Raw genomic sequence first — 27,267 nt, forward strand, 5'->3', positions numbered from 1 at the left:
TTTCATGTTTAGTTTTTTCACTCAGTGTGCTTTTGAGATTCACCTATGTTATTGCTTGCACCTGTAGCTCATTCTCTCTTGTTTCTGAGTTGTATACCAGTGCATGAATATTCTGCAAATTGTTCATCCAATTACATGTTCATGGACATTTGAGTTGTTTCTAGTTTGAGGCTATTATGATTGAAGCTGTTATAAACATTAGTGTACAGGTTTTTGTAGAGACACATATTTTCATTTCCCTTGGGTAAATTCCTAAGAGTGAAATTGCCAGGTAATATGGTAAGTGGTATAAGAAAACTTTATAAGACACTGCCAAACTCTTTGCCAAAGTAGTTGTACTTTGGCCATCAATGCGTGAGTATTCCAATTTCTTCATATCCTTGGCAACATTTGGTATTTGCCAGTCTTTTTAATTTTAGCCAACCTAATGGGTATGTACTGGTATTTTGTGATTTTAATTTATATTTCTCTGATAATGATGTTGAGTATCTTCTAATGTGTTTATTGGTCATTACTCTATCTTCCTTTGAGAAGTGTCTGTTCAAATCTTTTGCCTATTGAGTTGTCTGTAAGAGGTTGAAAAAAATATATGTATATATATATTTATATACATGTATATGAAAACTGGCATATATATTTATATATAAATATGTATTAGATGTATAAATATGTATTATTTATTTATTTATTTATTTTCTGGATATAAGTCCTTTGTTAGATGTGTGTGTTGTGAATATTTTCTCCCAGTATGGGTCTTACTTTTTCATCTTCTTAACATTGTCTTTCAAAGAGCTAAAGATTTAAAATTTTCAAAAGTCTAATTTATGAACTGTTGATTCTTCTATGATTTATACTTTTTGTGTCCTGTGTAAGAAATCTTTGCCTACCCCAAGCTTGCAAAAAATTCTCTACTATGTTTTATTTTAGAAGTTTTATAGTTTTACTACTATGTTTAGGCTTCTGTTTATTTTCAGTTAATGTTTGTGTATAGAATGAGGGTAAGGATCAAGGTGTATTTTTTTTTCCAGATGGATAATTTTGTTGTCCCAGTATGTTCTTCATTGAGTTATAGTGGCACATTTATTGAAATCACGTATGTAAGGGTCTGTTTCTGGACTCTGTTCTGTGACATGTATCTGTATGCTTAATCTTATGCCAAAACCATGCTATCTTGATCACTCTAATCTTATAATACTCTAGAAACTGGTGATATAAGTCTTCCAACTTTGTTTTCAAGCTTATTTTAGTGAGGCTAGGTCCTTTGCATTTCTATATGAATTGTAGAATCAGCTTGCTAATTTCTAAAAATTTCTGCAAGATTTTAATTGGGACTTCATTATATTTATAGATGAACTTGAGATAAAGGAATCTTAACAATATCATAATGCAATCTATGAACATGTACATCCCTCCATTTGTTTAGGGTTCAGTTCATTTGTTACCCTTTTATTAGGTATCACAGTGCTTGTACTACCTGCTTCCCATTGTCTAAAAATAGCTATTGCTAATAGTTTGTACAGTTTTCTAGTTGTTTATGACAGGAGTATAATTTTTGACACTCTTATACCTTCTTGGTCAGAAATGGCATCCTAACTTTTGAATCTCCTCAAATCACCCCATAAAAATAGATCAAATAGGACTACAAAGCCAAAGACCCATGGTTAACAGCTACAGCAAAACTAGGTGACTAGGCATTTCTGTGACCCTCCAAATATCAGTGGGGGAGGCTAAATCACTGACAGCTGAAGATCTGTGTAATATCATCATCTGTGCAGGAGGAAACAGGGAGGCAGCCTAGCTTATGATGCTTTGAGAACTAAGGGTATGTCAGGACTCAGGAGTCAACTGGAAAAGGTTCTCACTAGCCAAAGAGAGACAGTTTGAGAATCAAGAACTGCTTGGGGCGCCTGGGTGGCTCTGTCATTAAGCATCTGCCTTAGGCTCAGGGTGTGATCCCAGAGTCCTGGGATCGAGCCCCACATCGGGCTCCTTCACTGGGAGCCTGCTTCTTCCTCTCCCACTACCCCTGCCTGTGTTCCCTCTCTCGCTGGCTGTCTCTCTCTCTGTCAAATAAATAAATAAAATCTTTAATTTAAAAAAAAAAGAACTGCAGTTAATTTCAATAGCAAATATATTTAAATTTGTGAGTTTCAAATGATACTTTAAAAAATCCCCTCATTGTTATTATTGAGGGAACCACCTCATTATTTTGAAATCTGGCAAATAAAAGAAGCAAGCATCTATCCTGCCTTTTCTGTTTTTTATCTAGAGTAACAAAGCAGTTGATGAGGCAAAGTTTCTCTTTGTCTATGTGTTCCAGCTCATAAATGAATAAAGAATGAATGAAAAACTAAGACATCACTTTGCAACTACTGATGAAATTAATGGGTCTGGGCAGTGATGGTCAGAGGCTGCTAAGTTCACTTTGGATGAAAAGACAGTCCTGTAGAATCACATACTGCAATCTAGGAAGTAGTCTCAAAAAATCTGAAGAAAAAAGTCCATCGTGAATCTGATCAAGCTTATTGATCTGACTGCCATTCTCCCAATCATGAGAGTACATGATACAAGACACCATGGGGATAGAATAAAAAAATTTAGTGAGGCTAACTCTAGAATAGGGATTGGCAAGCTGTGGCCCATGGGACAGATCTGGCCCATTGCCTGTTTTTCCAATGCTTATGAACCATGAACAGGTTTTACATTTTTAAATGGTTGAAAAAAATCATGAAATGTGAAAATTATTTAAAATTCAAATTTCGGGGATACCTGTATGGCTTAGTCAGTTAAGCGTCTGCCTTCAGCTCAGGTCATGATTCCCCCCACCCGGCTTCTTGCTTAGTGGGGAACCTACTCTCTCTGCCTGCTGCTCCCCTTGCTTGTGCTTTCTCTCTCTCTCTCTGACTGATAAATAAGAAAAAATCTTTTAAAAATAAAAAATAAATAAATTCAAATTTCAGTGTCCGCAAATAAAGTTTTGTTGGAACCCAGCCATGTTCATTTCTTTATGTGTTGTCTGTGGCCACCTCCATGCTACAGTGGCAGAGTTGAATAGTTGTGACAGAGACTGTATAATCTGCAAAGCCTAAAATATTTACTCACTGGCCCTTCACAGAAAAAAAAAATTTGCTGATCCCTGATTTAGAGGACTAATGACCCAGTTTCTTCAACAAGAAAATGTAAGGGAAAAAAAGAGATGAAAGGAAGAACCAATAGTTTGAAAGTGACTTAAGCATACCAATTATCACAATATATGAATCTTATTTGGATCCCTTTTCAAAACAAAAGGGGAGCACCTGGCTGACTCAGGTGGTAGAGCATGCAACTCTTGATCTCGGGCTTGTGAGTTTTAGCCCCATGTTGAGTGTAGAGATTACTTAAAAATAGAATCTTTTTAAAAAATGAAACAATATAAAAAATAAATATGACCATTGACAAGGATATTTGATATTAAAGAATCATTCATTTTAAAAGGCATGATAATCGTTTTGTGGTTATGTTTTAAGAAGAGTCCTTAGCTTTTAGAGATACATTCTGAAATATTTATGGATGTTTGGAGTTGCCTCAGAATAATCTAAGGAGTGGGGGTTATTGGGTGTGGGTATAAATGATATAAGATTGGCCATGTTATGAAAATTGTGACTAGAAAATGGGTGCATATGGTTCATCATACTATTTTACTGTTTTTTCTACTTTTGTGAATGTCTGAAAATCTACATTATAGACTTCAATTATTTCAAAATAAAAGTTTTAAAAATTATTTATTATTTTTAATTTTTTAATTTTTTTATTCAGTTAGCCAGTATATAGTACATCATAAGTTTTTGATGTAGTGTTCAGTTTTTAAAAATTGATTCAAGGGCCATGTCTTCTGGGCCTTGTAATCTAATGCCTCTTTTCTGTGCTTCTGCAGAAACATGGGATTTACTACACTGATTGTTACTGTTAAATGATTGTTTGATTTCCCCTCTACTATGAGTCCCTGAGGGCTGGGGCCATGTGTTATTTGACTTTGATCCCTAATACTAATAATCATAGGACCTGGTGCATAACCTGGTACATAAGAGCTCTTTCATAAATATGTTTGGAACAAATTGTGACTCTTCATAGCATATCTGATTTATAGACATTAAAGATTTCAAACTATAGTAAGCCCTATTTTGTTGACATTATTCATTAATTTTTATTTATCATACGCCTTCCAAACAGCCTGTGTTTCAGCATGAAAGCAAACTGTTTATATCTCTTATAAATCAGGAAAAATATAACTCTAAAGTAAGTTACAGAATGGGCATGTTCATTTGAGTTGTCTCCATCTGAGACAGAATGTGGTTTGTTATCTTCATGCTAAATGTGTAGTAGTTCCTTCCAAATAAGACAATTACTTCTTCTGCAGGCACAATATTGTATATTTCTGAATGTAGGGGAAATACCCACATTCAAATCTAAGATAAAAATCTTAATCATCAAGGAATATGAATTAGTGCAGCAACTATGGAAAACAGTATGGGTGTTCCTCAAACAATTGAAAATAGAGGGACTTCCAGGATTAGGATGTGTAGGGCAGAGTAGGAGATCCTAAGCTTATCTCATTCCATGGATGTACCTAGATAACACCCACATTGTGTAAATAACCCAGAAAATGACCCAAAGACTGGCAGAATAAACTCTCCACAGCTAAATGTAGAGGAGAGGCCACATTGAAAAGGGTAGGAAGGGTGGAGATGCAGTTGGGAACAAAACTGACCTGTGAGACTGTCTGGAGGGAGGGATGTTGCTGGCACAGAGAGTGGAGAGGAGGACCCCACATCAAGCACCCCAGGCACAAGGACCTGAACTGGGAAGATGAATTCCCATAACATTTGGCTTTGAAATCCAGAGGGGCTTAACTTTGTGAGTTCTGACTATCAGTGGGGCTTAACACCTGGAACTTTAAAAATCAGCAGGATTGGCTCTTGGAGAACCAGAGGGCAATAGGAAACTGAATCCCCACCATTAAAGAGACAGCATAACAAACAACTCTGCTGAGATACAGCATAGAAGCAGCAGTTTGAAAAACACCTGGGGTGTACGGGAGAGAGATTTATTTACTAATCTCAGAATGTGTGCTGGAGGGACAGGGATCTTTAGGAGACTTCTCTAAAAACAAAAGAGCTCATGGTGCTATTTCCCTCCTGTGCCCCCCAGCCTAGATACATGGATATATGTGGGAACCAGTGCAGCATGAACACTCTGCATGTACTTTGCTAATAGCATGCCCTGTCCCCTTGCTGTTCTGCCTCCTCCAGCCCGTCCTTGGCAGAAATCCATCCAGAGTGGTGCCACGAGCAGGGCAGTGTACAAGCAGCCCTGACACTGGCTAACACCACTCCAAAGTGACTCCTGCCTTGAGGAAAGAGGAAGATAACCACACATACCAGTTTGACTATGGCCCCAGGAATGTGCTGGGGGCAGACATCTGGTCTGACTACAAGCTCTGCCCACCAATGAAAGTTTCTCAGGGGACAACATAGGGAGAGTGCCCTGCAGTCTAGAGTGACCACAGCTCTGAAAGATGCGTGGTCTGACCTAACTCAAGCCCAAGGCATCCCCAGACTGGCCCACTCACAACACAGTGACCAAACCCTGCCCACATAGGGAAAGAGGGCCATTGCAGATGACTGGACTGAAGTCAAAAGCAGCAGCTCACCCATAACAGTAGGGCACATGCAGCACACATAGGAGACACCCCTGAAGTACCAGGTTCTGGTGAACAGGGAACATTGCACTGCAGGGCACTACAGGACCTCTTCTTCATAAGGCAACTAATTTCTTTCTTTCTTTTGAAAAAAAAAAAAAGATTTTATTTTTAAGTAATATCCATGCCCAACATGGGGCTCAAACTCATAACCTCAAGATTAAGGGATGCACACTTCACTGACTGAGACAGCCAGGCCCCCAAGGCCACTACTTTCAAGAGCAGAAAACATAGCTGACTTTCCTAACACATAGAAACAGACAGAGAGAGTTAGGCAAAACGAGGAGACAGAGGACTTTGTCCCAAATGAAAGAATAGGAAAGAATCACAGCAAGAGAGCTAAACAAAATGGAGATAAGTAATATGCCTGATAGAGAGTATAATCGTCATAAAGATACTCACTGGACTTGAGAAAAGAGTGGAGTACCTAAGTGAGATCCACAACAAAGAGATAGAAAACATAAAAAAGAACCAATCAGAGATGAAGAACTCAAGAACCAAAATTAAAACTACACAAGAGGAAATAAATAGTAGACTAGTGGAAGCAGAATGGGTCAGCAACCTGGAAGATAGAAAATGGAAAGCAGTCAAGCTGAACAAGAGAAAGAAAAAAGAATAGGAAGTGGGAATAGAGTAAGAGAACTTAGTGACACCATCAAGCATAATAACATTTATATTATAGGGATCCCATAAGGAGAAGAGAGAGAAAATGGGGCAGAAAATTTATTTGAAGAAATAATAGCTGAAAACTTCTCAAATCTCCAGATCCAGGAGGCATAGAGAGCCCTCAATAAAATCAACCCAAGAAGGTCCACACCAAGATACATAGTAGTTAAAATGGCAAAAAGTAGAGATAAATAGAGAATTTTAAAAGCAGCAAGAGAAAAGAAGACAGTTACATATATGGGGTAACCCCATAAGGCTCTCAGCTGATTTTTCAACAGAAACTTTGCAGGCCAGGAGCAAGTGGCATGATGTATTCAAAGTGCTGAAAGAAAAAAAAAAACATGCAACCAAAAATCTCTATCCAGCAATGCTATCATTTAGAATAGAAGGAGAGGTAAAGAGTTTCCCAGATAAATAAAAGTTAAGGAATTCATCACCACTAAACCAGCCTTATAAGATATGGTAAAGGGGATTCTTTGGGTGGAAAGGAAAGACCATAAGCAGGAGCAAGAAAAGTAGGATACACAAAAGCAGTAAAATTAAGTATGTCAAAAAAATTAGGGAATTGACAAAATAAAAGGACATAAAGTATGACACCATATACTTAAAATGTGGAGGTTGGGGGGAGAGGAATAAAAATTTAGTGCTTTTAGAATGGGTTCGAACTTAAACAACTATCAACTTAATATAGACTGCTATATGCATAAGATGTTACAACCATACATGTTATCTAATGGTAACCACAAATAAAAAAACAGTAATAGACAAACATTACAGAGAAAGGAATACAAATATATCAGTAAAGAAAAGCAGCAAACTGTGAGAGAAGAGAGCAAGAGAAGAAAGGAACAGAGAGAAATTACAAAAACAACTATAAAACAAGTAACAAAATGGCAGTAAGTATGTACCTATCAGTAGTTACTTTGAATGTAAATGAACTAAATGTTCCAACAGAAGATATAGGGTAACGGAATGGATAAAAAAGCAAGACCCATCTATATGCTGTCTATAAGAGACTTATTTTAAACTAAAGACAACTGCAGATTGAAAATAAAAGGATGGAAAAACATTTATCATACAAATGGAAGTGAAAAGAAAGCCAGAGTAACAGTACTTATATTGGACAAAACAATCTTTAAGATAAGGACTGTAATAAGAGACAAAGAAAGACACTACATAATCATAAAGGGAACAATTCAACAAGATGTAATAATTGTAAATATTTATGCACCCAACATAGGAGCACCCAAATACATAAAGCAGCTAGTAACAAACATAAAGGAAGTAATTGATAGTAATACAATAGTACTAAGGAATGTTAACACCTTACTTACCTCAATGGATATAACATTCAAACAGAAAATCAACAAGGAAATGGTGATTTTGAATGACACATTGGACCAGATGGTTCTAACATATTTCAGAACATTCCATTCTGAAACAGTGAAATACAGATTCTTTTCAAGAGCACATGGAACATTATCCAGAGTAGATCACATGTTAGGCCACAAAACAAGTCTCAACAAATTCAAAAAGACTGAAGTCATACCATGCATCTTACCCAACCACAACACTCTGAAACTAGAAATAAAGCACAAGAAAAAATCTGGAAAGAACACAAATATGTGGAGCTTAAATAACCTGCTACTAAACAATAAATGGGTCAACCAAGAAATCAAAGAGGAAATAAAAAACGTGGAGACAATGAAAATGAAAACAAAATGGTCCAAAATCTTTGGGATACAGTAAAAGCAATTCTAAGAGGGAAGTTTATAGCAATACAGACCTATCTCAAGAAGCAAGAAAAATCTCAAATAAAAAGGAGCGACAAAAAGAAGAACAAACAAAACCCAAAACCATTAAAAGGAAGGAAATAAAAAAGAATAGATTAGAAATAAAATGGAAACTTAAAAAAAAAAAATAGAACAGATCAATGACCAGGGGCTGATTCTTTGAAAAGAGCAACAAAATTGATAAACCTTTAATGAGAATCATTTAAAAAAGGGGGGGGAGAGGACTCAGTATCAGAAATGAAAGAGGAGAAATAACAGCCAATACCAGAGAAACACAAAGGATTATAAGAAAATATTATGAAAAATTAATGCCAACAAATTGGACAACTTAGAAGAAATGGATAAATTCCTTGAAACATATAACCTCCCAAAATTGAATCAGGGAGGAATAGAAAATTTTAACAGAGTGATTGCCAGCAATGAAATTGAATCAGTAACCAAAAACTCCCAACAAGCAGAAGTCCAAGACCAGGTGGCTTCACAGGTGAACTCTACCAAACATTTAAAGAAGAGATAATACCTATTCTTTTCAAACTATTCCAAAAAATAGAAGAGGAAGGAAAACCTCCAAATTTATTCTGTGAGGTCAGCATTACACTCATACCAAAGCCACATAAAGACACTATGAAAGAAAGAAAAAGAAAGAAAGAAAAGAAAAGAAAAGAAAAGAAAAGAAAAGAAAAGAAAAGAAAAGAAAAGAAAAGAAAAGAAAAGAAAAGAAAAGAAAAAAAGAAAAGAAAAGAGAAGAGAAAAGAAAACTACGGGCCGACATCTTTGATGAACATAGATGGAAAAATCTTCAACAATATTAGGAAGCCAAATCCAGCAATACATTAAAAAAAATTATTCACCACAATCGAGTGGGATTTATTCCTAGAATGCAAGGGTGGTTCAGTATTTGCAAATCAATCAATATGACACATCATATCAATAAGAGAAAGGATAAAAACCATATGATCATTTCAAAAGATGCAGAAAAGGCATTTGACAAAGTACAACATTCATTCATGATAAAAGCTCTCAACAAAATAGTTTTAGAGGGAACATACCTCAACATGATAAAGGCCATCTATGAAAAACCCACCACTAACATCATATACTCAGTGGTGAAAAACTGAAAGCTGTTCCCCTAAGGTCAGGAACAAGACAGGGATATCCACTCTCATCATTTCTATTCAACGTAGTACTGGAAGTCCTAGCCACAGCAGTCAGACAGGAAAAAGGAATAAAAGGCATCCACATTGGTAAGGATGAAGTAAAACTATCACTATTTACAGATGACATGACACTATCTATAGATAACCCTAAAGACTCCACCAAAACAGTACTAGAACTGATAAATGAACTCAGTCAAGTTGCAGGATACAAAATTAATATACAGAAATTCATTGCATTTCTGTACGCTAGTAATGAAGTAGCAGAAAGAGAAACTAAGAAAACAATTTCTTTTACAATTGCACCAAAAAATAATAAACTCCCTAGGAATAAAATTAACCAAAGAGGTGGAAGACCTGTACTCTCAAAACTATAGAACATCGATGAAAGGTATTGAAGATAAACACAGACAAATGGAAAGATAGTCCATGCTCATGGATTGGGAGAAAAAATATTGTTAAAATGTCTGTACTACTCAAAGCAATCTACACATTTAATGCAATCCCTATGAAAATACAAACAGCATTTTTCACAGAACTAGAACAAATAATCCTAATTTGTATAGAACCACAAAAGGCCCCAGATAGCCAAAGCAATCTTGAAAAAGAACAAAGCTGGTGTTATCACAATCCCAGATTTCAAGATACACTACAAAAGCTATAGTAATCCAAACAGTGTGATACTGACACAGAAAAGGACACATAGATCAATAGAATAGAATAAAGAGCCCAGAAATAAATCCATGCTTTTATGGTCAGTTAATTTAGAACAAAGGCAAGAATATGCATGGGGAAAAAGACTGTACAACAAATGGTGTTGGGAAAACTGGAGAGCTACATGCAAAAGAATGAACCTGGACCACTTTCTTTTACCACACACAACAATGAACTCAAAATGGATTAAAGACCTGAATGTGAGACCTGAAACCATAAAAACCCTAAAAGAGCAAAGACAGTAATTTCTCTGACATTGGGCATAACGGTATTTTTCTGCATATGTCTTCTTTGGCCCTAGAAACAAAAGCAAAATTTAACTATTGGGACTACATCAAAATAAAAAGATTCTGCACAGTGAAGGAAACAATCAACAAAAATAAAGGCTATCTACGGAATGGGAAAAGATATTTGCAATGATTATCTGATAAGGGATTAGTATACAGAATATATAAGGAACTTATACAGCTCAACACCAAAAAACCCAAATAATCCAATTAAAAATGGTAGAAGACATGAACAGATTATTTCTCCAAAGAAGACAAATGGTTGGCCAAAAGACACATGAAAAGATGCTCAACATCATTCATCATGAGGGGAATGCAAATCAAAACCACAATGAGAGATCACCTTACACCTATCAGAATGGCTAAAATAAAAAACACAACAAGCAAGTGTTGACAAGGATGTGGAGAAAAAGGAACCCTCGTGCACTATTGGTGGGAATGCAAACTAGTGCAGCCACTGTGGAAGACACTATGGAGATTTATCAAAAAAGTAAAAATAGAATTAATACAAAACCCACTAAATCTTCTGCTAGGTATTTACCCAAAGAATTCGAAAACACTAATTTGAAAAGATAAATGCACATTATTTATTGCAGCATTACTTACAATAGCCAAATTATGGAAGCAGCCCAAGTGTCCATTGACTGAGTGGATAAAGAAGATGTTGTGTGTATATACAATGGAGTGTTATTCAGCCATAAAAAAGAATGAGATCTTGCCATTTGCAACATGGATGGACCTAAAGGGTGTAATGCTAAGTGAAATAAGTCAGAGGAAGACAAATACCAAATGCTTTCACTCATGTGTGAAATCTAAGAAACAAAATAAAGAAAGGAAAGACAAAAACACAGACTCTTAAATATGAAGCAGAAACTGGTGGTCACCAGGGTGGGTGGGGGATGGGTGAAACAGGTTAAGGGGATTAAGAGTACACTGTATCTTTTTTTTTTTTTTAAGATTTTATTTATTTACTTGACAGAGATAGAGACAGCCAGCGAGAGAGGGAACACAAGCAGGGGGAGTGGGAGAGGAAGAAGCAGGCTCGTAGCAGAGGAGCCTGATGTGGGGCTCGATCCCAGAATGCCAGGATCACGCCCTGAGCCGAAGGCAGACGCTTAACCGCTGTGCCACCCGGGCGCCCCAAGAGTACACTGTATCTTGATAAGCATTGAGTAATGTCTAGAATTATTGAATCATAGTGCATACCTGAAACTAATGTAACACTGTATGTTAATTATATTTGAATTTAAAAATTATTTTAAAAATATAATCCTCAAACCAGGTATGTTTTTTTTTTTTTTTAAAGATTGTTAATCGTATGAGACAGAGCAAGAGCACAAGCAGGGGAAGGGCGGAGGGAGAGGGAGAAACAGACAACCCACTGAGCGTGGAGCTTGATTGGTAGGGGCTCGACTCGGGGGGCTCGATCCCAGGACTCCGAGATCATGACCTGAGCCAAAGTCACACGATTAACCAGCTGAGCCATCCAGGCACCCCAGACCAGCTATGTTTTTTATCTATCTTTTTGCTGCCTTTTATTAGCTTAATAAATAACAATTGGTTATGATTATTGAAAATTTATTTTTAAAAATCCCGGTTCTTTTGCTTGCTTTCTTCTCCGTGCACATTGTCATCTTCATATTCCGTAGCAGCTCTTTTATCATGGATATTTTTTTTTCTTGTTTTCAGTGTCATTTGAACCTTCTGAACCCTGAGCTCCAGGGAAAGTGAGTAGAAACACAACACTGAAACTTAAGACAGGATCTAGTTTTTAAATAAATCACTAGGCACCTGAACACCTCACATTCATCAAGAAGCCCTTTGAAATGTTCTGGGCTTGGGGACTGGGTAGGTTGTTTAACGGTTAGTCACTGAGTTATTTTTGTAACCATATTCTCCTCTGCTGTTTTCCTCTGAATCAGGGTATTTGTAGCAGGTGTGAGCATTTTTAATTGTTATTTCCATAAAAGCAAAATGCTGTGTTTTCTTCACAGCACTTACGATCATATCTGGCATGGTTTGAAAGCTACTTTGCCCAGCTAAATGCTGACAACCCCTATGATGCCCTCCTGGCTTCCTGCTCACACCTGAAAGATGTCTGAAGCACTAAAGAAACTAGTTCAGTGATCGAATCTACAACAAGGGAACAGCTTGGTTAGGATGAGGGCATAGGCATTTTCCCCCCACCATTCTTGATATCAAATTGTCTACCTCTAATCTCTGCATCTGTTTATTTAGGTCCTTTTCCCCCTTCTTTTGATGGCTTCCTTTCTGGTAACTGTTAATTATTTATAATAACAGAGGCCAAGGAGAATGTGGATAACTGAAATCTAGAAATGAACTTTGTAATTTATAGTATTTGAAAACCAAAGCTTGTGGCTCTGTGTGTGTGTGTGTGTGTGTGTGTGTGTGTGTGTGTATGAAAGTGTTGTGTGGGGCCCCTTGGAATCATGTGGCATTTGTGCCCCTGCACCTCAGGGAGACTGTGCCAGAGCTGCACAGCAGGGGGGGATGGGCCACAGTGTGGCGGGGGAGGAGTCATGGCAGGGGTAGGAGTCAGAAATTGGCACTCTTTTTTTTTAAATTATTTTTTATTTATGTTTTATTATGTTCAGTTAACCAACATATAGCACATCATTAGTTTTTGATGTAGTGTTCAGTGATTCATTAGTTGTGTATAACACCCAGTGCTCATCACAACACGTGCCCTCTTTAATACCCATCATCCGGTTACCCTATCCCCTCACCCCCTCCCTTCTGTAACCCAGGTTGTTTCCCAGAGTCCAGAGTCTCTCATGGTTTTTCTTCCTCTCAGATTTCTTCCCATTCAGTTTTCCCTTCCTTCTCCTGTGGTCCTCCACTCTATTCCTGATGTTCCACATATGAGTGAAACCATATAATTGTCTTTCTCTGCTTGACTTATTTCACTTAGCATAATCCCCTCCAGTTCCATCCATGTCAATGCAAATGGTGGGTATTCATCCTTTCTGATGACTGAGTAATATTACATTGTATATATGGACCACATCTTTATCCATTCATCTGTTGAAGGGCATCTCGGCTCCTTCCACAGTTTGGCTAATGTGGACGTTGCTGATATGAACATTGGGGTACATGTGCCCCTTCTTTTTACTACATCTGTATCTTTGGGGTAAATACCTAGTAGTGCAATTGCTGGGTCATAGGGTAGCTCTATTTTTAACATCTTGAGGAACCTTCATACTGTTTTCCAGAGTGACTGTACCAGCTTGCATTCCCACAACAGTGTAAGAGGATTCCCCTTTCTCCACAACCTCGCCAGCACTTGTTTCCTGTCTTGTTAATTTTGGCCATTCTAACTGTTGTAAGGTGGTATCTCATTGTGGTTTTGATTTGTATTTACCTGATGGGTAGTGATGCTGAGCATTTTTTCATGTGTCTGTTTGCCATTTGTATGTCTTCTTTGGAGAAGTGTCTGTCATGGCTTCTGCCCATTTCTTGACTGGCTTTTTTGTTTTTTGGTTCTCTGTAGATCTTGGATACCAGCCCTTTATCTGAAATGTCATTTGCAAGTATCTTCTCCCATTCCGTGGATTGTCTCTTCGTTTTGTTGACCGTTTTCTTTGCTGTGCAAAAGCTTTTTATCTTGACAAAGTCCCAAAGGTTCATTTTTTGCTTTTGTTTCCCTTGCCTTTAGAGACATGTCTTGAAAGAAGTTGCTGTGGCCCTCCTTTTTTAAGTCACCAGACATGCAGGATATAAAGATGGAGGCAACACAGTTCTTGCTCTCGTGGAGTTTGCAATAAAGTGGGATCTAGGAGGAGAGCGAGGTAGAAGGACAGACATGTACACAGACGTGATAGCGTCTAGCACCTCCCGCCCGCTGAATTCTGTGCACTTTATAGGTCTTATTTTCACTCCATCCCTGTGCATCACCTGAGACCCTCAACTCTTCGCTACTTGAAAGTCTCGCTCCCCTTAGCTTCCACATGTGTCTATCCGAGGCATGACTTCTTGGCTCCTATTCTTTTGGTTGATGGTAAATTTGGTATTTTCCAGAATATTCCTCTCTCTTTCCCTTCCTACCCTGTACTGTTAATTCCCAACCATTTTCCATCCCAGCACTTTGAAGAGATATGGCAGGCTCTCGTCAGCAGCAGTGATTTTTGACCCCGTGAGGGAACAGTATCCTGAGCGCAAAGGGGAGAGCTCCTGCGTGATTCTGGTGCATTCTTTCCTGCCCTTGGGCAGCTTCTGTATCTTTTTTTTTTAACCTGTAGCCCAGTGCTTGGCCAGAGTGGGAGCTCGGGGATGGCAAGTGAGTCTTTAGTAGCGGCTGGTACGGTGTGCCATAGGTGCACAGAACAGGGCTGCTTCACTGTCCGAGCAAGTCAGGAGACGCCGCAGAGAGGAGCCATCAGTTGAGCTAAACTGAATTCACCAGATGGATAAGCCTTAAAGGAGATTCAAAGAGGTGGATTTTCAGAGACAGGGAGATGAATTACTAAAATCTCTAAATATATTAATGGCAAGTGGTTAGGTACAGAGGCTTCTTTACTAAATCCCAAAATATTAGGATGAAAAGCTCTTTCTGCATCTTCGACAAGATTGGTATAAGTCAAATAAAAGTAAGATGTTCCGCATCATTGGACAGGTCATAAGTGTATGGGTCTCGTTCCCAAGAAGTACTGCCATGAAATATTCTGTTAATTTTAATAAAGAGCTTCATTCTTTCATTCACTGAAAACTTACTGAAGCATCTGCCTGTGTCAAACACAATAACAGGTGGTATATATTACAGTAGTGAGCAAAACAAACCTAGCCCCCGCCTGCATGGGGCTTGCAGTTGAGGGGCAAACCAGACGTAAAGCAAACAAGCAGTGCAGACACACGAGTGTGACAGATGCTGTGAGTGCTGCGGGGAAGTCTAATAGGGTGACCAAGTGAGATTAGGGATGAAATGAACAGTGACTAGAGGTTAATTAGGCTAAATGTCTGGGGAAGAGGCAGAGAGAAGAGATATACAAAGTTCTAAGGCAAAATGGTTTGGACAAATTGATGAAGAGCCCTCACATGGCTCAAAGAAGATGCTGTCGGGGCGCCTGGGGGGCTCAGTTGGTGAAGCGTTTGCCTTCGGCTCGGGTCATGATCCCAGGGGTCTGGGATCCAGCCGACATCGAGCTCCTCATTGGGCTCCTTGCTCAGTGGGGAGCCTGCTTCTCCCTCCGCCGCTTCCCCTGCTTGTGCTCGCTCTCTCTCTCTGTCAAATAAATAAAATCTTCAAGAAAAAGAGAGATGCTGTCAGGGAGGAGCCCACACCTTTCTCCATCGGGCCACTGCACAGAGTCCTAAATGGAATGGCCGCTGGGGCAGATCCAGTAGCTCCAGTGTTTGCTAAACATTGTGCTAGTTGCTGGGGCTTCCAGGGGGTAATAAGACACATTCTAGATCCTGCCTTGCCTGCCCACGGATTCGTCCTCGCTGTATGAAATGTAGCCAGTTAGGAGAGAAGTACAAGATCCTGTGCGAGCACAGAATTCTGAGCAGTCAGCCAACTTTGTCTTGTGGGGAATGGTTGCGATAAAGCTGGGTTTTCAAAAATCAGTGAAAAAGGAAGCCATTTCGGGCAGGAGCTGTACAACAAAATCCAGGTGTGAGGAGCCTGGCACATTTGCAGAACTGCAGGGCGTTTCATAGGGCTCTAATACAGCATTTATATGGGAGTCAAAGGAGATAATCATGCATGAAAGGCAGAGAAGCCAAATGTTAGAAATTTAGGCATGCATCAAGGAATTTGAGCTCTGTCCCGCAGGTGCTTCTTGCAGGGGGTGAGGGAGAGATGATGGGATGGTGGCATCGAAAGGGAGCAACTTCATCTGATTTTTGTTTTATAAAGGCTGCTCTTGGCGGTAGCACAGATCGATGGAGAACTTAGGCCTGGAGGAAGGGGGACCAGTTCCAAGGATAGTGCGGGAATCCTGGGGACAACTGGCGGGGGATCTGATGCAGCAGTGGCCATGTACACGGGGAGAATGGTCAGGTGGAGAAGTTGTTTGAGGGTGGGATCTCTGAGACTTGAAGATTTCTTGGTGTTGAGGGAGGAGTGAGGAAAGGAGGAGTCGAGCATGATGCCCGATGATCGCTTGGGTGTCGGGTGGGTGTGCGTGATGCCATGCACTGAGGCAGCACACGTAGGAGCGACTGTGTTTGTGGAGACAGCTGTGCGGATGCAGCCGGGCATGCTTACACGGAGAGATCTGTGGGGCTGTCCGGTGGAGATGTCCTGTAGCTCCCAAACCCGACTGGGACGGGAAGAAGTGAGATCTGGCCAGGGCCAAGAGCCAGTCATTTCTTTTCCTTTTTAATCAACTTTTTATTCTAGAATAGTCTTGAATTTGCAGAAGGGTTGTAAAGATAGTACAGAGTTCCCATGGACTTACCATTTCTTTAGGTCCCACTTGCACCTCTTCCTTGAGTTTTTGCTGTCGTGGAATAGGTATCCTTGTTTTCACAGATTCCCATAGACCTGCAGAACAGGCTCATGTGGTTCAAACCTCAAAGCAACATAAAAAGACATAGAATAAAAAATCTTCCTCAAACCCCTGCCCCCATCTGCACTGTTCCTCCCACTCCCTACAGATAACTATTTTAATTAGTCTCGTGTGTACTAATCTTTCCAGTTTCTTTTTAATGTAAATACAAGCAAATAATAAGAATATACAGTGCATGTTTCCTTCCTTTCTTAAACAGAAGGTGGCATGTTGCGGACATTGTTCCGTAGCTTGCTTGTTGCTGAACAGTGTACCGCGGAGATCAGTGCAGAACTGCCCTGCCTGAGAAAGTAGCAGCGGGCTGGCCGTGCATGGCTACTGAGCACTCGAGATGTGGCTGGGGGTTAAAAACCACAGCTCCAAATTTAAGGTTATAAAAGAACAACAGTGTAACTTATGTTCCCATTAAATGTTACTGTTTTGGTGGAAGGACATTTCACTTTAACCATCAAAAACAGAGTGTCCAAATTGAGCTGTGGTCTACGGGGACGACACCCCGGGGGTCAGAGACTTCGTTTACGTTCTCTGGTTTGATACTACCTGAATGTTTTACAGCTTTTACATGCTGAAATAACAACGTTTCTGACATAGAAGTTAAATAAAATACTAAAATTTTACCAACTTCTTTCTATTTTTAAAATGTGGCTATTAGAAAATTGAAAATCACATATGTGGCTCAAATTATATTCCTACTGAACAGCACTGATATAAAGCATTTATTATTTCCTACAGTTGGATACTGTCGTCAAGAGTACCATGTTTTATGTAACAAGTCCACTATTGATGTATACTTGAATTGTTTCGAGTCTCTTACTGTTAAAAATGCAGAAATCCTTAACCTTGTCCTTGCATCACCTCACATGTGTGCAGGTGGGTCTGTGGAATGAGTTCTCAGGATGGGAGATGCCAGGTTAGAGTATTGCATTTGTAATGGTGATCCTGCCAAGTTACCCTCCCTAGGAGTTGTACCAGTTTGGGGGCACCTGGGTGGGTTGGTTAAGCATCTGACTCTTGATCTCTGCTCAGGTCTTGATCTTGGGGTTGTGGGCTCAAGCCCTGCATTGGGTGTGAGTTCACACCCAGCGTGGAGCCTACTTAAAAAAAAAAAAAAGAGTTGTACCAGTTTGTGCTTCCACCAACAATGTGTGTGAGTGCCGGGTCCTTGTAGACGGCCATTTTACACTACATACGTGTTTGGGATCTAATAGTGAACGCGTTTCTTTTTGCTAATTCTGAGAGTTTTAAGAAGAAATCACAGATGGCTTGCCTAACTTCTTTTTTCATTAAAAAACAAAAAACTCTAGTACTAATGATGAAACTCTCAGAATCAACATTTTAGAAGTGACTCTTTTTCTTTTTGAAATGAAAATGCCGAGGAATTAACACCCACTTTCCCCAAGTTCTAAATTTCTCTGCAAATTGTGGTTTCTCTGTATACAGATTTAGGAAGAGAGACGCCGCGAGGGTTCATATTTATAAGGGACGACATTTTCTTCTGTTTTCTCATTGTTGGAGTTTTCTCCGATTCCTCCTCAGATCCCTCCAGCAGCCTCTGCTGGCTGAGGCGCAGGAACTGTACACGGGAGACAGGAGAGCCAGGCAGGGTGCAGGCAGGGTTTGCCCATGGCCAGTTCTTCAGGTCAGAATGTGCTGAACACATTCTCACTTAACGGGCTCCTTAACCAAGCAAATCCACTGACAACATAATTGGAGCTTATGAGTGAACACAGGGTTAAACAGTCAATTCTGTTTACTTTATTATTAATAAGCTGCAGAAAAAGTTCATCTTTCTACCATTAGGAGCTAACTGCTGTCTCTCTTTTGAGACTAGTGTGCCCTCTACTGCCCTCTTTGCCTTTTCTGGGTTTTTTTTTTTTTTTTTTTTTTCAGATTGAAATGAAGAATTAGACATTCAGCATCCAAAAACAAGTTGCTTCAATTTTTCCATTCATAGGAATCTGAAAATAAGATTCTCATGAAGAGAACTCTCGCTATGTAGTTATCAGATAAGCTGATAAATTAGTATATTGGAAACCTTTCGCTTTCAGGAATATAAGCTCATATTTTGGCAAATCCTAGAAATGTATTTTATAGCAAATAGGACAGTGGACATTTACTCTCTTTAATATTTTATTGATTTGCAATATGAAAAGATCAAGCAATAAAAGCTGAGACTCTTACTGTGGATCAGGCAGGAGGAGCACTGGGACTCGGGGGCTCACTGGAAGGGTCATCCGTAGCAGTGGGTGAAGTTGAGCCGTTTCTCCTTAATTTCAGGATGAATGTACAACTTTCTAACAGGAGGCAGCTGCACCAGAGCTGTTCTTCATGTCCCTCTCTGCCTCTATAGCTAATTGTGTGTGTTTTGTTTCAGGAAGGGTTCTCACTCATTGGCGGCAAGAACTGGTTGAAGATTGTGAGACGCACGGATTGTCTGTTGTTTGGAACAACAATAAAGGCAAGAGGCCCTGTTGCCAACCTTTTTAAGCCAACGGTCGTACCCTTCTCATCTTCTAAGTGTGCATGGGGGGTGAGTGTGGGAGCTTCTCTTTGCAGGTGAAATGGACGTGGGAAGGTTCCGTACGTTTAAGAAAGGTTTGCCCTCTGAGCAGAACGTGAAAGCCGGGCAGCAGAGAGGCCGCAGCCCAGTCAGTAAGACGCTGTTGCTGAGCGGCCAGGGCTTTGGCTGTCTGACCGAGCGCGGCCCAGCCATTCTCCGTCCCCAGGCACACACTGGCGGGAGGTGGGGCACGTCGTTGTTTGTCTTACTATTTTCGAATGCTTTACTGAGTATGTCTTTTCATTTTCTCTCTTTAATATTAAAAAACGTCCCTTTTATTTGCTTTCTAGCTGCATTAAATATAAAGAATGACCCTCATCAAAGACACAGACTAATCACCTGGATTATATTCTTTCAGAAATGACTATAAAACCCAATCTGTTAACATTCACTGAGTAGATAAAATTGAACTTTAGGTGAAAGAGCCTGATTTTTCATGGGCTTATAGACTGAGAGTTGGAAGAGCATCTAATAGGACATCTAAGAGAAAGGTCGTAGCCTGGGGTCCAAGGACCCTCCAGAAGGTCCTCCAAGAATTCAGGGGACCATGGATTTTCACTGACCTCTAGCTGAAATTGATCATTTCCTCCAATTGAATGTGGGCGTCGACACAGTTGGCTTAGACCTTTGCATCAGCAGAAATCAGCTATTTTCATACCACGTCACAGTTGTTTCAGGGGGCGCCGACGTCGGCCATGCGCATCACTGCCTCGGAATTATGGTGGTTATTAGACCGCTGTTAGATCTTTTTATTGCGTATGTTAATAAGCATATATACTGTTAGCTCACAAGTTAGTGTTTTAATATTGTGGTAGACTACTTCAGGATAATTGGTTTCCTTTATAATCTAATGTATTTTATGTGATTTAAAATGCTGTTTTGAGAAGTGGTCCGCTGGCTTCCCCAGACTGCCAAAGGGGTCTGGAGCACTTACTCCAAAACCCTGCTGCACATTTTCAAGAGCTCCTGTTTTCATTTTATGTATGAGGGCATGGAATTCGACTTCTCCACTAGTCCAGGTTATAACTCGCTGTCAGAGAGCTGGGCCACCCCCTGGCCTTCTGACTCCGGCCCTGAACTGCGTCAGGCCAGAACAACACGAGTTTGAACGTGCAGGTCTGCTGATACTCAGATTTTTTTTTTCAGTAAATCCTGTACAGCACCGTAAATGTATTTGCTCTTCCTTATGATTTTCTTTTTTTTTTTTAAAGATTTTTTTTTATTTATTTATTCAACAGAGATAGAGACAGCCAGCGAGAGAGGGAACACAAGCAGGGGGAGTGGGAGAGGAAGAAGCAGGCTCATAGCAGAGGAGCCTGATGTGGGGCTCGATCCGATAACGCCAGGATCACGCCCTGAGCCAAAGGCAGACGCTTAACCGCTGTGCCACCCAGGCGCCCCCCTTATGATTTTCTTAACAATCTCTTTTCTCTCGCTTACTTCATTGTAAGAATACAGTATATAATACATGTAACATACGAAGTGTGTTGATTGTCCGTGTTCTCGGTAAGGCTTCCCGTCAATAGTAGGCTACTAGTAGCTAAGTTTTGGGGGAGTGGTAAGTCATATTTGGACTTTCAACTGTGTGGGGGTCAGCACCCCTCACCTCTCACTCTAGAATCAACTATATATGTCTCTTAAAAGTTACACCATGCCGTATGTCTGATACCTGAGTTTTAACTTTTTCCTGATACATATTACTACTAAAAATTTTAACTATAAAGAGCAAAATAAAAACCAAGCATAATTTGACCACTCAAAAATAATCATTATTAACATTTTTTAAAAAGATTTTATTTATTTATTTGACAGAGAGAGAGACAGCCAGTGAGAGAGGGAACACAAGCAGGGGGAGTGGGAGAGGAAGAAGCAGGCTCCCAGCGGAGTTGCTGGGTATGGGGCTCGATCCCAGGACCCTGGGATCATGCCCTGAGCCGAAGGCAGACGCTTAATGACTGAGCCACCCAGGCGCCCCCATTATTAACATTTTGAAGTTGTTACTTGGCATATATATTCTATCAGTTAGGATAGGATTCAAATGCATGTGACAGAAGAAAAGGCATAATGGCCCCCCAAATTAGGGGCTTATTTTTTCACTAAATAACAAATCCAGAAACAGGCAGTTGCTAGCATTGGCTCAGCAATTTCACAGTGCCAAGGTCAACATCTTTGCAATTCCCCTGGCCTCTCCCTCACATTTACAAAATGGCTGCAGTAGCTCAATTGAATTTCTATTCAAGGAAAACCAGCTTCATCTGTCCCTTTCATAAAGAAAGCATAAACTTTCCTATAAGGCTTCTTCCCACCTTCCACAACCGCTAGAATATGTCTTCTTGTGTCTCATGGACCAGAACAGTGTAACACGGCCAGTCCTAAGCTGCTAACATTAGCAAAATGAGCCTTTGGCTTTTCCAGCCGTCGTATGTATCTGCTCATGGCATTGAACAGTGTCTACCATATAGACGATTTATACACTTGGGATTGCGTTACACAGAGTGCTTTGTATCCTGCTGTCCTGTCATGTAACATTACATCAGGAACATGACCCCGAGTCATGACTTTCTTAGTCTTTGAAAACGTGATTCTTCGTGGCTACATAGCATTTTATAGTTTGGAAGCAACATGATTCAGCTAATTCCCAAGTTTTCAGTATTATAAAAATGTTTTGATTTTCATAAGGATTTATTTACAGAGTTCTTGAGATAGGAGTCCTGGAAGTATGTGTATTTAGTTTGTAAATCTGCCCTCTCTATATGTTGCCCCTGTTTCTACAGCACTAGTGAATTGTAAGAATTGTCATTTATCCAAATTCTTTGCAATAGGGGGATATAATTTAAATTTTAAATTTAGCTTCCAATCTGATTGCAGAAATGAGCATCTTCCTTTAATTTGCATTTCTTTGATAACTAATGAGAATGAACATTTTTTGTGTATTTGTGACCCATCTGTAGTTTTTCTTTGAATCACCTACCTACTGTATTGACTTATTTTCTTCTTCAAAGTATTTAGACAGAATATGTATAGAGATTACATGTTATATACATGTACAGATTACATGCTATGTAGAAATATATATGTAATTTGTGTAATTTGTATATATGTATATAAGTCATAGATAGATAGATAGATAGATAGATAGATAGATAGATAGATAGATAGATTTTAGAAATATTTAAGGTTAGGAACCTTTTGCCCACTGTTACTGTGAATGGTATTCTTTATCCCAAAGATATTTCTAGCTGCTTATTATTAGATGTTTTCTGAATTAATTGAAATTTGGCTTCCTCACTAAAGTTTTATTAACTCTGATTTGTTAATTTTTTAATTTCTAAGAAAGTGATTTTATAATCTACAATGACAATTTTATTTTTTCCAGTAGTTTATACTTATTAATTTTCTCACCTTACTGAATTACCTAGACTTTTCAGAACACTAACTCTATGGCTATAGAGTCGTCCTTGACCTCTTGTTGACGTGAACAGGAAGTAGTGTTTAGACGTTAACATTTCTAGCTGTTGATCAGATATTCTTTACCATGTAAGGGAGATATTCTTTCAGTTAAAGTTTATTTACTAATACTTTTATCAGGATTACATATGAAATTGATTTATCAAAAGCTTTTTGACACCTTATCAAGATCATGTGTTTTTTTTTTCCTTTTTGTGATCTGTTGACTTGATATATTAATATTGAGATTTTTTTTTTTCTTTTGCCTTACCTGGGAAAGGTTATCTTTGGTGTTTCTTGCCTTAGATAACTTTTAGTTAACCAAGTATTATGTAACAAACACCATTGTTTAAGTTGACAAATGGAAGAAGTATTTTGAAATAAAGTTTTTATTCTGTTAACAGCAATTTAATGTAGCTTAAATTCTGTGGGTAAATAAAAGATTGTATTTCTTTTCTGTCTGGATGAAATAAGCAGATTGTTAAGTTCTGCCTCTTTGCAAATTGGGCTTCCTTTTTTTTTTCAGTAATTCTGATCAAAATGGTCCAGGTTAATTGGCTAACAGTCAACATTTAATTACCTATCTGCAGGGACTTTGGTTTAAAGAAGTAAACATAAACCACTGTCTTCTTTACCCCCAAGAACTCACTGAATCATGTTTTCATGATTTTGTCTGGCCTGGGCTTGGAGTATTGCCTCTTGGTTTCAAAGTAAAGAATCAAAGAACAGGTTGAAACCCCTTCTCTCATTCAGTCCTTTCTTTGTACTCCCCTCCCCTTCCTTTTCTATGGCAGAGGAATTCCCTACCAATGGTGGGGAAAACTGCTTCCGTTGGGGTCCGAGTGGTGATGGGAAACTTCATACAGACGGATCTGGGCAATGAATCTAAAACCAGCAGGAAAACGGAGCAGGTTGGTGAGGCCTTGTGTCTCCTTGGCTCTCCTCCCACGGGGTGCTAACCAGGCCCGCATCTTCCATGTGTGCTCGTACGGGAATCAGCCAGAGAGCCTGCGGCTGAAGAATCACCAAATGCAGATGCCGTGTACACCCGTGAGTCAGAATTTCCGGGCACAATGCCCCCCAGAAGGTGGAGCCTGGTCTCGTGGGTACTTGATAAGTGTCAAGAGGCAAGCCCTTATCCTTAACTTTTGTTTCCTCAAGGCGTCTGTGTGAAGGGAGTTTTCTGCTTGTTGTAATAACTTGTAATTAAGTGCTCCGAAGTAGGGGAGAACAATCTTCACATGTAAACCGTCACTTAAAATATAGTAACTTCGAGCTAATCTCCTTAGATGATAGACTATATATTTAGGCCGGTTCGTGGCTGTTGGCATATACTTGAAAACTTTTCATTTCACCACAAGGAGCCCTTTCTCACTTTTAATTATGGCCTAAGAATAAATCTTATCAAGATTTTCAAGCTAGGAGTCCTTTTTGTTAACTTGGTGGCAGCTTTTCCATTGTGGTGCCCCATGGCCTTGAGGATGTGGGATGGCAATGTAGCTCATTATCACCCTTTTTTCCTGATGCCCCTCAGTTTTATCCGGGGTCTACATTCATTGAGGTGATATTTCTGGCGTCAGATGGTAAGCTCCAATTCTGAGAATGTTACAGAAGCCAACTTGGAGCAGGGCTTCAGTTAGTCTATCACGCATACAGCCTACCCTGTCTTTCTTGGAACTACATTCTGAAAGACCCCTAAGTGTCCAGACTCCCTCTTACGCACACTCACATATGGATCGCTCTAGACGTACATGATGGGTCTGAGGTCTTTGGCCTGCTGACACAGTGATAACTGTGTTTCTGTAGACAGCCTTTCATCCAGCCCCGAGGTACAATTTCTAACGTGATTGCTTGTCAAAGATTAGGGTAATTACAGAGTCAGCATGGGACTAACTAATATAGATGTCTTCATATAGAGTTTAAACTAGAGTAAGCTGGAAATAGCTAATTAATTGTAAACAGGAAAGCAGCTCAATTCACACACACACAAAAAAAAAAAAAAAAGAAGAAGATTCCTAGAATTACCAAAAACGGAATGTATAGGTCTCTTATCAGTTCTTTCTCCTTCCTCGGGGAAAATCAGCTTTCAGTTACTCCTGACAATTTGGGGATTGTTCATCCAAGAGAAAAATGGCCAAGGAAATGAATCCAGGAAAGAAAAAACACAGGTGACCAATAAGTGAAAGAGAAATATTCGACCTTATTTGTAATCAAAGAAATGAAATTCTACAATAAAAAATCTATGTTAACCTAGTAGAGTAAAAAAAAGCTTAAAAGAATAAAGATCTCCAGGGTTGGAGAGCACAGACAGACAGACCGTCAGCGGGAGGGAACTGATGCTATCTGCCCAGGGCAGTTTGGCATTAGGCACCAAAATACACAAGACCTTTGACCAGGCAGATTTATGCACAAAGATGTATGTATGAGAATGCCTACCACAGCTCCTGTTTGTAACAGGACAAAAGGCTGTAAATACGTGAATGCTTGTCAGCAGGGGCCAGTTAAATAAAGGGACACTCCTCAGTCATTAAGAGCAATGAACTATACTTCTACTTTTATATTCTTAGGTTACTAAACAGTAATATGTATATATTCGGGTATTCCCTTTTCATGTTATTTCACTGTCGTAGGGGTAGTGATAATGGGTTATTTTACACTTAGGGTAAGGATTAAGTGAATTACCAAATGAAGAGAACCCAACAGTGGCAATAAAGAGGGAGCAGTGTCTGTTCTTCTAAACAAGATACCTTCTCATCACTTAGACATGCCCAGAGTTTTCTGTAACGGAAATGTGGCTTTGCCTAATGGCTTTATCTAAAAATTTAAATAGTGCAAATTGGGAACAGGCAAACCAAGGAACTTTTGCCTCTGGGAACTTAAAGGATTTTGTTAGCTGTGGTTGGACATTTTCCCGTTAGCAGTGATTTATATATTTAATAAGTGGGAAGTACTGTCCCTGTGCGAAGTTAGCGTCTGGCTATCTTTAAAGAAGAAACTGAACCAAGGCACACCACACGTACCACCTATCTGGTATGTACCCGTTCCTCTAAACTAGCAGAATATCAGACTAGCAAAACAGGAAGCCACTTATACTAAAATAATGGGTCTATTTTTGTTGTTACTGTGACAACATAGTTCTGTTTTTAAACTTACAATCAAGTTTGTTGTAGTTGCCAAACTTTTACAGTGTTAACTGCGTCTCTCCCGCGTTTGCTGATTTGCCAAGGGATGGAACGCATACAGCAAACTAGAGGCAACGTGTGGTTTGCGTGGTCGTCGGGCTTCTTTCCGGACCTAGAACACAGCAGGTTACAACACTGAGATTCACGTGCTCTTAGCATCTGACTGTCGCCTGTTCCCCAGTCTTGTTGGTTAATTTCACTGGTTTGTTTAATGTGCCATCTCCTTGGTTCGCTCTTTTACATACTTAGGTTTAGAAAAAGTTTGTTGAGCCAGCACGGATTTTCCACCTAAGGAATTAGAAGCTGTGAAATCTTTATTCCAAAGTAAGACACAACACTGATCTTTCACTGCAGTCCGTAGTGACTTTCCTGGTCTTTATCCGATAGGTGTTTCCATTCTTGCTGATGACAGTCCCCTGAAGGAGATGAATTTAGTAGGAGAGGTTCCCCAAAGAGGGAGGGAAAAAATTACTGGCTTTTCTCCACCCACAGTAACAATCTAGAGTAGTTGGTCCTTTATCCATACCTCTTCCACGGCAAGCAAAGAGAAGCACTCACTGGAGGACCGCACGGTAAACGAGCATATGACGAGGCTTACTGAGGGTCACTTTGCGTTTGTCCCATAGAACAAGAGCCGCATGTTCCGGGTGCAGTTTGGTGGAGGGTCCAAGGAGCAGGCGCTGGAACACTGCGGCAGCTGTGTGCAGAAGCTGGCCCAGTATGTGACCGTCCAGGTGCCCGACAGAGTCAGCCAAGAGCTCGGGCTGAGTCCCGGCCCGCTGAGGGCAGGTGAAAGCCGTGCACAGCACGTCCCACCGCAGCAAGGGGTAAGTAGGCGAGTGTGTTGGCTTCATGAGAAACCTGACAAGGTGTTGCTGGGGGGGGGGGGGGCAAAATCACAGTGGAATTTGTTGAGTCTGTTTGATTTATAGGTTAAAAGGTACCTCATGTTGAGTGACTTATTTAAATTGAGGGTGGATCGTCACTGTAGCTACCTATAATCCTAGAAATTAGACTAGCCAGGAGTGCCGGCCGCGTTCTGGGTGTCACAACAGACCGTAGTCCTCAATGTACGGTCCATGGACTCTTCCCTGAGACCCTTTGCAGGGGTCCATAAAGTCACTCTTGTTTTCATAGTAATATTAAGACACTATTTTGCCCTTCTCACCATGTCAGTATTTGCATTAACCTGATGAA

The 27,267-nt window shown here is 39.8% G+C and overlaps 1 protein-coding gene across 2 annotated transcripts in view; it reads left to right on the forward strand.

Moving 5' to 3' along the window:
• REC114 (REC114 meiotic recombination protein) overlaps positions 1–27,267 on the forward strand; it is a 98,672-nt gene that overhangs the window by 63,639 nt on the left and 7,766 nt on the right. Inside the window, exons 3-4 of one of the 2 annotated variants that reach the window (XM_026478472.3) lie at positions 19,256–19,339; positions 26,697–26,897. In XM_026478472.3, coding sequence (XP_026334257.2) covers positions 19,256–19,339; positions 26,697–26,897 — 285 coding nt within the window. The remainder of the gene's footprint in view (positions 1–19,255; positions 19,340–26,696; positions 26,898–27,267) is intronic. The other variant, XM_026478474.3, reaches the window with a different exon arrangement.

Source organism: Ursus arctos, unplaced genomic scaffold (genome assembly GCF_023065955.2).
Source record: "Ursus arctos isolate Adak ecotype North America unplaced genomic scaffold, UrsArc2.0 scaffold_28, whole genome shotgun sequence".
Taxonomy (NCBI): domain Eukaryota; kingdom Metazoa; phylum Chordata; class Mammalia; order Carnivora; family Ursidae; genus Ursus; species Ursus arctos.